At 41.8% G+C, this 12,426-nt stretch overlaps 1 protein-coding gene across 14 annotated transcripts in view; it reads left to right on the top strand.

Moving 5' to 3' along the window:
• GRIP1 (glutamate receptor interacting protein 1) overlaps nucleotides 1-12,426 on the top strand; it is a 583,767-nt gene that overhangs the window by 532,542 nt on the left and 38,799 nt on the right. For all 14 annotated transcript variants that reach the window (XM_030548793.1, XM_030548789.1, XM_030548792.1 and 11 more), the window contains 2 exons: nucleotides 879-948; nucleotides 1,278-1,423. In XM_030548793.1, coding sequence (XP_030404653.1) covers nucleotides 879-948; nucleotides 1,278-1,423 — 216 coding nt within the window. The remainder of the gene's footprint in view (nucleotides 1-878; nucleotides 949-1,277; nucleotides 1,424-12,426) is intronic.

The following is a 12,426-nucleotide window of genomic DNA, read 5'->3' on the forward strand; positions in this document are numbered from 1 at the left end:
CATTAAGGTTGCAAAGTCAAGCACTCAATAGTTAGGAAATGCCCCCTTGTGTGTTTGCATTATGATACAGTCTTTGATTCTATGATCACATACTATGTTTTGCACAAGTTAGAGTTGCTCTGGGGATCAATCAGGGTTGTGTAGTGAAGGAGATGGTCTGTAGTACCCCTGGTTCATTTGTTACAGAAGTTGGATGACGTGTAGTGATTGAGACAGTGAATTGCAGGAAGAGAGAGGAGGTGGTCTCATAGTTAAGACAGCTGAATGCTGTCCCAGAAAACTGGATTCTATCCCTCCCTTTGCCACAGAGTTCCTATGTAATGCTGGGCAAGTCACTTAAATCAGACTTTTTACAGATGGTCAAATAGAATGTGATTATATAATTCTAAACTGTGACTATTATTTCCTAGACGACAGACATCTGCCAGCATAGCTATATCAGCCAGGTCCCAGGATATGATAAGGTGTGATTTGTGACCAGCATGGCTGTACCAGAAGAGCACCTGGTGTAGACACAGTAATATCAGCAAAACTGAGCTTTACCTGTGTAGTTTTTTGAAGGGGAGGGTGGCTGGAATAAGCTATTTTGGCAAAGGCACAGTTTTACTGATATAAATGGCTTCCACACTAGAATCACGTAGCTGGTATAGCTATACCAGTAAAGTCTTCCAAGTGTAGGACTGGCCTCAAGGTTGCGCAGGAAACCTTAATATGGCATTTCCTAACTCTTGGCTGCTTGATTTCACATAATATTTTAATTTAGTTTTTGTGTGTGTAATTTATGAGTGTATGTTATGTTATTTCAGGTAGTATATCTGTCTAGCTATCGATCTATCAATCTGTCGAAATAGTATATATGTGTGTGTTCTTTACTGCAGCTCCATCCAGTAGAAAACCAGGGGACCCCCTTGTTATTTCTGATATAAAGAAGGGAAGTGTTGCTCACAGGTGAGAGCTTTCAAACTTTCAGAGAAAGTCGGTTGCCTTCAGCTTGTGCCCCATGTAACTTCTGTGCACATAGAAACTCCCTTACAAGACTTCTATGGTCTGTTAAGTTTCCAAATCAATTGAATCATTTTACTGGAGGAATAAATAATGTTTTTAATCTCCATTAATTAAAACTAATGATTGTCATCCAAAACCAAGATGGAAAAAGATGTATTAATTTTTTAAAAAATAATTAAAAATCCATTTGAATGGTACATGAGAGTTAATACTACTTTAACTAGCATATTTGTACATTACTAATTAATCATTTAACTTTCATTTGTTAACAGAACTGGAACGTTAGAACTTGGTGATAAACTGCTTGCCATAGATAACATTCGACTGGACAACTGCTCCATGGAAGATGCTGTTCAGATCCTTCAACACTGTGAGGACCTTGTAAAACTAAAGATCCGCAAAGATGAAGATAACTCCGGTATGAATGGTGATGTAGTTATATGCACTTTCATGTCTTTTGGAATTTAGGATTATTATTGTGTTTGTAAAGTGCAGTTAAAAATGTGTTAAATTTGGCTTATATTTATTAATGTCAGTTAAAGATTTTCAGAATAAAAGTCTAAAATTATCTCTATGGCTATATTATTTACAGGGATTTTGCAGTAGTAGAAGTTACTCTCTATTCCAAGGAGATACTTTCCCTCTCAGATGTAGTCACATAATGTTGATTTTGCCCTTATGTGACCATGTAGGTCTTCCCTGTTCCAAGGACTGGAGACACACAAAGCAGAATCCTGATTTAGGGTCTGATCCTGCAAGATGCTGAGCACTCTGGCCCAGATCCGCAAAGGTTCTTAGAAACCTAAATCCTAGTTTTAGGCACTGCTGCGATCCACAAATCTTCCACTCGGCTGCCACCAAACACTGTAGGTGTCTAAACTTGGCACTGAAATGTTCAGCATATAAGTTCTCTAGATTCCTATGTTTTTGCCTCTGGGCATGCACACTGCTGTCTTGCTCTAGACGCCTGGATGCCTACCTGTCACCTGAGTCCCTAAGCGACCCATGAACCAGGAGAAGATAAGTGAATCAGTGCCTATCTCGCCTATGGGACTCAGAAGCTGCCTACCAGATTGAGTCCCATTCAAAGTTTAGCTGGAGGAGGAGGTGGTAGAGCAAGAGGTGCCTACTGCATGACTTTTAGCCCAGTGATTTGAGCACTCACCTGCAGTGAGGGAAATCCGGGTTCAATTCCCCTCTGCTTCAGCAGGAGAAAGGGGTTGAACTAGGTGTGTCTCACCTCTCAGGAGAGTGTCATTGGAGAGTCATTAACTACTTAATAATTTAGCCAAAGTGGAACAACCTCAACAGGAGTGAGAGAGGGAATCTCATGTCAGACTATCCCATAGCCCCGTAGTTAGAGCACCCTTCTGAGAGGTGGGAGACCCCAGTTCCAAACCTGTTCTGCTCCAAGCGGAGGGGAGAGTTCAACCTGAGCAGGGGAGCGCTCTAACCACTGGACTAAAAGTTATAAGGTGCTACTATCACCACCTCATGTTCATCTTCTTCCCCCCATTTTGTGTGGAGTGAGGCAGGCATCTAACTCATCCTCACAAGAAATTACTTAGGCGCCTAAACCACCTGACTTCTGGAGAGGGGTCCCCAGCTGTGGAACACTAGCTGCTTCCCTGCAGCCTGGACTTAGGCGCCATCTGTAGGAGAGGAGAGGGCTTAGGACACACCCTTTTCCTTGGCATCTCCTGCTGGCTCCCAGCCTCGCATGCTGGCTTTTGTGGATCATGTTCATAGGTACCTATCTCTGCCCATGCATTGTTTAGGGAGCCTAGGTTCCTAACTTGGCTTTGTGGATTACAGTGTTGTTCCTGTTAGTTTGTAGCTGCCTAAAAGGTAGGTATTGCAATGCTTGGCATCATGATACAATGCCTTAGTGCCTTTGTTGATCAGGCCTATGACCCTGATCCAGCAGAGTGCTTATACCCATGCCTAACTTTAAGCACGTAAATTTAGCTTAAGCAGATCTACTCACACACTTATAGTTAAGCCTGTATTTAAGTACTTTGCTGGATTGGGAACAGAGTGCTTAGCACATTGAAGGATCAGCCTCTAGGGGCAAATTGGGGCAAAAAACATTTTGCACACTATATCCAGATCCATAAATCAGCAAACTTTCCAAATCATATATTCATGGAAGCAAATCCCTATCTTGTTGAGAACAGAGTGAGTTCTGCTAGGCGTTTTAATGCCAAAGCAGGTCAGTCCAATTATAGTCATTTTTGCTAATTATTTGTATTTTGGTGGCACCCAGAGGAGCCATAGTCCTGGACCCCATTATGCTAGGTACTGTACAAACACCTAACAAAAACATGATCCCTGTTCCAACAGCTTGCAATCTAAGGGTACGTCTACACTACAGGATTATTCCGATTTTACATAAACCGGTTTTGTAAAACAGATTGTATAAAGTCGAGTGCACATGGCCACACAAAGCACAATAATTCAGCGGTGTGCATCCATGTACCGAGGCTAGCGTCGATTTCTGGAGCGTTGCACTGTGGGTAGCTATCCCGTAGCTATCCCGTAGTTCCCGCAGACTCCCCTGCCTATTGGAATTCTGGGTTATGATCCCAATGCATGATGGTGCAAAAACAGTGTTGTGGGTGATTCTGGGTAAATGTTATCACTCATTCCTTCCTTCGTGAAAGCAACGGCGGACAATCATTTCACACCTTTTTTCCCTGGATTGCCCTGGCAGACACCAGAGCATGGCAACCATGGAGCCTGTTTTTCCTTTTGTCACTGTCACCGTATGTGTACTGGATGCCGCTGACAGAGGTGGTACTGTAGTGCTACACAGCAGCATTCATTTGCCTTTGCAAGGTAGCAGAGATGGTTACCAGTCGTTCTGTACCATCTGCTGTGCCATTGTAAATTGGCGATGAGACGACGGTTATCAGTCGTTCTGTACCATCTGCTGCTGTCATGAGTGCTCCTGGCTGGCCTCGCTGAGGTCGGCCGGGGGCGCAAAGACAAAAATGGGAATGACTCCCCGGGTGATTTCCTCCTTTATGTTTTATCTAAAAATAGAGTCAGTCCTGCCTAGAATATGGGGCAAGTGTAGTAGAGAGCCAGTGCATCAGAGAATCAGAGAGCGCAGCCGCTCCATGTCAGATCCTTCAGAAATGATGAGCTGCATGCCTTTTTAGGGGGTGCCCCTGCAACAATCCCACCCGTTGCTTCCCTTCTCCCCCAACCTTCCTGGGCTGCCGTGGCAGTGTCCTCCCATTTGTGTGATAAAGTAATAAAAAATGCAGGAATAAGAAACACTGACTTGTTACTGAGATAAAATGAGGGGGACGCAGCCTCCAGCTGCTATGATAGTCCAGGCAGGACATTAAATGTTGAGGGGGAGAGGAGCCCAGTCTCCCGCTGCTATGATAGTCCAGGCAGTACAGAATCTTTTCCTTAGACATGAAAGCGGGGGGCTGATGGAGCTCAGCCCCCAGTGGCTATGATGAGGACGGTTACTAGCCATTCTGTACCATCTGCCGAGAATAACCGGGAGTCATTCCTATTTTTACCCAGCCGCCCCCGGCCGACCTCACCTCAGGCCAGCCAGGAGCACTCATGGGATGATGACAAGGACGGCTGTCAGTCCTTTTGTACTGTACCATATGCCACCGGGGAGGGAAGGGTAGAGGATGCTGCTGTTCAGTGCCGCAGCACCACGTCTACCAGCAGCATGCAGTAGACATGGGATGACATTGAAAAAAGTCAAGAAACGATTTTTTCCCCTTTTCTTTCACGGGGGGGAGGTGGGGTAAATTGACGAGATAGACCCTGAACCACCCTGGACAATGTGTTTGACCCTACAGGCATTGGGAGCTCAGCCAAGAATGCAAATGCTTTTCAGAGACTGCGGGCACTGTGGGATAGCTGGAGTCCTCAGTCCCCTCTCCCTTCTTCCATGAGCGTCCATTTAATTTTTTGGCTTTCCGTTACGCTTGTCACACAGCACTGTGCTGTGGACTCTGTATCATAGCCTGGAGATTTTTTCAAATGCTTTGTCATTTCGTCTTCTGTAACAGAGCTCTGATAGAACAGATTTGTCTCCCCATACAACGATCAGATCCAGTATCTCCCGTACGGTCCATGCTGGAGCTCTTTTTGGATTTGGGACTGCATCGATCAGAACTCCATGCTGGACAAACAGGAAATGCAATTCAAAAGTTTGCTGGGCTTTTCCTGTCTACCTGGCTGTGCATCCGAGTTCAGATTGCTTTCCAGAGCGGTCACAGTGGTGCACTGTGGGATACCACCCAGAGGCCAATGCCGTCGATTTGCGGCCACACTAACCCTAATCCGACATGGCAATACCGATTTCAACGCTACTACTCTCATCGGGGAGGAGTACAGAAACCGATTTAAAGAGCCGTTTATATCGATATTAAGGGCCTCATTATGTGGACGAGTGTAGGGTTAAATCAGTTTAACGCTGCTAAATTCGGTTTAAACGCGTAGTGTAGACCAGGCCTAAGTAGCTAAATCTAAATTATGTGTTATAACTGACTAAAACTAGCACCCCACACACTATAATGTTCTTGTCCTGTAGCTGACTGCCAGCAAGGAAGTTCTTAAATTCTTTTCGACCACTGAAAACAGCAAAGAAATGACTTCTGGTCCGATCAGTATTAATGAAGGGCAAACCAAGCAGCACCTGCAGAAATTGGCTTTTGAAAAGTAACTTTGGATCCACATCCTCAGACATCCTAATGTGGGAGGGAGAGGGATTGGCATGGCTAATGCATGTCAGATAGTTAAGGAAATAAAGGCTCATGTGGCCCAAAGAGCAGCAAAGAGTCCTGTGGCACCTTATAGACTAACAGACGTTTTGGAGCATGAGCTTTCGTGGGTGAATATCCACTTCATCGGATGCATGCATGTGCATCCGATGAAGCGTGTATTCACCCACGAAAGCTCATGCTCCAAAACGTCTGTTAGTCTATAAGGTGCCACAGGACTCTTTGCTTTTACAGATCCAGACTAACACGGCTACCCCTCTGATACGTGGCCCAAAGAGACACCTACCTGACACCTCTTTTACAGAGCTCAGTGAAACAGCTAATGGAAGAAAGGCAGGAAACTGCAACCATTGTAGGCAGGTGATTAGGGGCAGAAGTTTTCCATTCAACAATGGGAAATGGAAAAACTTTCCCCGCACAAGTAACTTGTGTTTTTTACAGGTCAGAAACTAGAGCGGGTCAGAATTTTTTTGACAAAATGTTTTTTCCTTCAGAAAAGTCCGATTCATTGACACTAAAACTGTTTACTGAAATGTTTCATTTTCGACAAAATTTCCTTTGGGGAGATTTCTTGTGTCTGGGATGGAATTTCTGGTCACAACAAAAGGGGTGGGGACACGCCAGAATAACCAGTATTACAATGGTCAAGCCCCTGCACTGTCTGATTCAGAGCAGCAACTTGAATCTGGGCCTCTCACATCCCCAATGAGTGCCCTAACCACCAGACTGTTCTGGGGTGGGTGGGTCAGTCTGTCTCTCACCCTTCTCTGGTAAGGTCTCTGTTTTGTCCTGATGCAGAATGGGAAAAATATTTGAAATCTCAAAAATTTTCACAAGACAGGAAAACTGTTTCCCACCTAGTTCTATTTATAACAGCGCTGGATCCTGTCTCCTACCTTCCTCCTATCTGTTCTATTTTCCCTTCCCAGTCAAAAGTGTAGGTTACTAGCAGCCTGTGCAATACCAATGTGGGATGCAATTGGAATCTAAAATAAGAAATACTGGAAGAGCAGGAGTTAATTGTTGATGTTGCCCTCTCAACTCTAAACATCTCTGCAACTCTCAGGTGTGGTGTTGTCCCAGAACAAACCTAGGAATTTTGCTGTTGATTTCATTGAAGCCAAGATTTCACCCTAGGTCTGCTCAGAAACAATATGTGTGGCCTTCTGGGAGTTGTGTGCCCTGGTAGATGGTGTATATTTTAGTCTGAATAGGACCCTTACTTACTAAGTAACTTTTGCAAAGTAATGTTTCTTAATTTTATGACTAAATTAATATGATGCCTAGAATATAATCAAGAATCATTTATTGTATCTACAAATTAAATTGTCTTACTGCATGACTAACAAATAATGATTAGTAAGTTTTAATTAATCTATTATCTACTCTGTGTAACCAAATCTATTCAAATTTAGGTACAAAGACAGATTGTAGACATAGTGAACATAATTTTCTATACAGATTATACTAAAAAAAATAGAATGAGTTTCAGTCTGTATATGTTGTGATTAACAATTTTAAAAAGCAGCTTTCAATCAATATCCCAAGAAATCAAAAAGGAACATTATGAAAAATGATGGCCAAAGGTAAAACAAAACAAAATACCCATCTTAATTGAAATTAATTAATTTTAACTAAGCATATTTTTACTTACACATATTTGATTATTTTTTCTCAACTAAGGCTGCATGGAACAACAGTGTTCCTTTAAACTCAATAAAATTGATAATTAATTAGAAGTACCCTAAGAGAAACGAGGCTTGAAGTTTATAGATGAGTAGGCATAGGGCACTCTAAAATGATTTCTATACCACAGTGTAACAGAGAGAGCTTGTCTTTATGGGGACTTCCAGGAAAAATAGTCTGAGTGAACTAAACATGTTAATTTGAAGAGGACTAGTTAAACCTCATTAAATCTCTGTGCTGATGCCATTATTCAGAATTAAAGTGGCCTTATTTCAATTTAACTTAATTCATTTTGGAAGTGAACTAAACTAAATCAAAGTTGGAATTGGAAGGCCTCTTTAATTCATAATAAGGGTGTTCACAGAGGATTTTAATGCTATTTAACTCATGCACTTCAAATTCAGAATTTTGTTCATTCAGATTAACTTTCCTGGATGTCGCTGCATAAACAAGCCCTACAATTTTTAATGATTATTTTTAAATTCTTTTGTTGCTCCATCCTTCATTTCTGTGTTGGTGTTGGGTTGTTTTTTCTCTTCTTCTTCCTTGTAAGGTTGTTTTTAATCATCTATTTTTGCAAATTATTTTTACTGTCTTTCTTCTCCATACAATTTTTCTCCTTCCAATTTGCATTTCCCTTTCATTTGGTTACTTTTTCTTTGTATGCATTATTATACCTTCATCCTGGTTTTATTTAAACCTTTCACTCTTCTGTTTGTCTTTATCCTGCCTTTTCTCCTATCTCTTACTTCTTCAAACAAAACAAAATGTTTGCCTGCCTTCTGCCACTCTCCTCAAAACGAACCCAAGTGGTGAGGTCACTAGTGAAGTGATCCATGCTAATAGGGCTCTGCAGTTGTGTTTCTGCTTCACGCTCCAGTCTGTTTTTAGCGAATATCACTTTGCAGAATGGAGACTAGCACGTATAGCAGAGATAGTGCAACATTAACAGTATTCTTGCCAGCAAGTTAAAGAAGTATGGGCTCAATGAATGGACTATAAGTTGGATAGAAAGCTGGCTAGATCATCGGTCTCGATGGGTAGTGATCAATGGCTCCATATCTAGTTGGCACCCGGTATCAAGCAAAGTGCCCCAAGGGTTGGTCCTGGGGCCGGTTTTGTTTAATATCTACATTAATGATCTGGAGGAGGATGTGGACTGCACCCTCAGTAAGTTTGCAGATGACACTAAACTGGGAGGAGTGGTAGATATGCTGGAGGATAGGAATAGGATACAGAGGGACCTAGACAAATTAGAGGATTGGGCCAAAAGAAACCTGATGAGATTCAACAAGGACAAGTGCAGAGTCCTGCACTTAGAACGGAAGAATCTCATGCACTGCTACAGACTAGGGACCGAGTGGCTAGGCAGCAGTTCTGCAGAAAAGGACCTAGGGGTTACAGTGGACGAGGAACTGGGTATGAGTCCACAGTTTGCCCTTGTTGCCAGGAAGGCTAATGAGGAGCATTGCCAGCAGATCGAGGGACGTGATCATTCCCTTCTATTCGGCATTGGTGAGGCTTCATAGAATCATAGAATATCAGGGTTGGAAGGGACCTCAGGAGGTCATCTAGTCCACCCCCTGCTCAAAGAAGGACCAATCCTCATCTGGAGTACTGTGTCCAGCAGAAGGATGTGGAAAAGAAGGATGTGGAAAAACTAGAGAGTCCAGCAGAAGGCAACAAAAATGATTAGGGGGCTAGAACACATGACTTATGAGAAGAGCCTGAGGGAACGGGGATTATTTAGACTGCAGAAGAGACTAAAGCTGCAGAAGAGCTGCTTTCAACTACCTGAAAGGGGGTTCCAAAGAGGATGGATCTAGACTGTTCTCAGTGGTAGCAGATGACAGAACAAGAAGTAATGGTCTCAAGTTGCAGTGGGGGAGGTTTAGGTTGGATATTAGGAAAAACTTTTTGACTAGGAGGGTGGTGAAGCACTGGAATGGGTTGACTAGGGAGGTGGTGGAATCTCCTTCCTTAGAGGTTTTTAAGGTCAGGCTTGACAAAGCCCTGGCTGGGATGACTTAGTTGGGGATTGGTCCTGCGTTGAGCAGAGGATTGGACTAGATGACCTCCTGAGGTCCCTTCCAACCCTGATATTCTATGATTGATTAAGTCACTATAGTACTTGTAACAATTCTTTGATTCTGCATTTGATACAAGTTACATCAGTAGATGAGAGACAACAAGAAGAAATTTCTCCAAGCTTAAGGAAATCCTAATATGTTTATTCATAGATTCATAGACTCTAGGACTGGAAGGGACCTCGAGAGGTCATCGAGTCCAGTCCCCTGCCCTCATGGCAGGACCAAATACTGTCTAGACCATCCCTGATAGACATTTATCTAACCTACTCTTAAATATCTCTAGAGATGGAGATTCCACAACCTCCCTAGGCAATTTATTCCAGTGTTTAACTACCCTGACAGTTAGGAACTTTTTCCTAATGTCCAACCTAAATCTCCCTTGCTGCAGTTTAAACCCATTGCTTCTTGTTCTATCATTAGAGGCTAAAGTGAACAAGTTTTCTCCCTCCTCCTGATGACACCCTTTTAGATACCTGAAAACTGCTATCCTGTCCCCTCTCAGTCTTCTCTTTTCCAAACTAAATAAACCCAGTTCTTTCAGCCTTCCTTCATAGGTCATGTTCTCAAGACCTTTAATCATTCTTGTTGCTCTTCTCTGGACCCTCTCCAGTTTCTCCACGTCTTTCTTGAAATGCGGTGCCCAGAACTGGACACAATACTCCAGTTGAGGCCTAACCAGCGCAGAGTAGAGCAGAAGAATGACTTCTCATGTCTTGTTTACAACACACCTGTTAATGCATCTCAGAATCACGTTTGCTTTTTTTGCAACAGTATCACACTGTTGACTCATATTTAGCTTGTGGTCCACTATGACCCCTAGATCTCTTTCTGCTGTACTCCTTCCTAGACAGTATCTTCCCATTCTGTATGTGTGAAACTGATTGTTCCTTCCTAAGTGGAGCACTTTGCATTTGTCTTTATTGAACTTCATCCGGTTTAGATCTAATTTGATTCAATATCTTTACCATGGGGTAACATACGCACCTGAGTCCAAGAAATTATACTAGTTTTTTCCTGCCAACTTTTCACCCTGAAATTTGTCATCACTTTTATTGCCCTGAACCTGCAACCCTGAAAAGTCTTTACAAATCTAGTTCTTCCATTTGGCAGCAAAACCAGCTATCGTTATGAATTCAGGCCATATACTTTTCATGTTGTTAAATAGTCAGAACTCAAGTTGTCTGAAAGTAACATTAACGATAAGTAATGCTGCAATTTTAAATCTGTTCTATGTCATTAATTTTCTTAAGTAGAGCTGAGCAAAACAAACAGGTAATAGACTGGCCTCCTTTCTTATCATCCCCTAATAGTTGTAAACCTTCTGTAGGAATTCAGACACTGGTTATCATATGATTAATGTCTGCTTACTCTTGCACTACACCTCACTATTGATACCTAGACATTACAGTATTTTGTCAACACCCAGTAAATACCAACTACTGCATTTTCAGTTTGACTCATCATTTGCTAGTTATTTTTTAACAATACGGTTCATCTTCTTTATTGACGTTCTACGTTTATGTAGCTCTTTCAAGTCTGGGATCTCTAAGCACTTTACCAACATTCTGCAAATGAGTCTGCAGCCCTTCCTTTCTGTTAAAGAGGCAACAGTTTTGTGTGAACTCATCACATGACCATTGATCACTTCCAGCTGGATCTCAGGTGTTATTTATTTGTCTGTGATGGTGACTTTCTGGAAATCAGGTGGCAAGAAAAATGCATCCAATAGGAGATGTGAGAGCGCCAGAACCCATTTAACAGGTGTCCCAGCCAGGAATCAAATGTTTATGCTAGATATGAAAGTCATATATACCAGCAGTGATTCTTTGCTTTATACATTACTAATTCTTCTTTCAACACAAGCCTTTGCTTTGATTTGATGATATATATATTGTTTGTTTAAATCTATAGCAGGAAGCTAGGTAAAAGGGAACTGATGAAGATTCTAGACAGTAGCATTAAAGCAAAGCAGAGGCACAGAACAGCTTTAAAGAAAATATCATTTCCCTTATTCTAACACAGTGCATTGTTCAGTGCTAGAAGAAAGCTACTCTCTCCATGGACCTTTGCCATGACACATGATACTACCTTCTTTATTTTAAAACTTTCTGATTTAAATGAGCAGAAAATTTAAAATCTCTAGCCTGTCACGGTTTAGTTCTGGTAATGTTTGCTGAATATGCACCTTAAGGATCATCAGCGCCTATTGAGCCATTTCAAAATGTCATTACCCACAGATCTGAGAATGCGTGCCTGACAGGCCAAACACACTAGGTGAATACCAATATCATAAACGAGAGCAAGTGAACATTTGTTATTTTGGTTTTAGGATAATCTGACCTTTTAAGATTTAAAAATTTCCTCTCACAAATTATAAGCAGTACAGTTGATTGCTCTCTTGCTGTGACACTTTTTGGGTAAAGTGTAGAGAACTCCATTTTTGGTCACCCATTAACATTTTCCTCTTCATTCTGTGATTATTGTGTGCTAAGACAAACAAACAAGATGTCGTACAAATGATTTCATGAAAATGACCCCAGTCAATTTATTGTTTGGCTTGATGTCTGTTGATACATAGACGCCAGGAATTATTTTTAATTATATCAATAGTTGAGACTCAAAACATGCCCTTCAAAAACATTGACCTAATATCAGATTTTTCTTTTAAAAATAAATAGATGAATACAGACTGCTCAACTCAAGGAAATATTTGGTCAACTGAGACTGTGATCACCTCAAACTTCTCCCTCCTCACAACTCCTCCCTGTTTTAACCTCCCTACTGTGTCCTCCAATTAACAGAAACATTGTCTTGACCCTCTCCACAGCAAAGTGTCTCCTCCCTACCAATTACATTTGTATAGAGAACATGCACATAAAGATTTT

Source organism: Gopherus evgoodei, chromosome 1, assembly GCF_007399415.2.
Source record: "Gopherus evgoodei ecotype Sinaloan lineage chromosome 1, rGopEvg1_v1.p, whole genome shotgun sequence".
Taxonomy (NCBI): domain Eukaryota; kingdom Metazoa; phylum Chordata; order Testudines; family Testudinidae; genus Gopherus; species Gopherus evgoodei.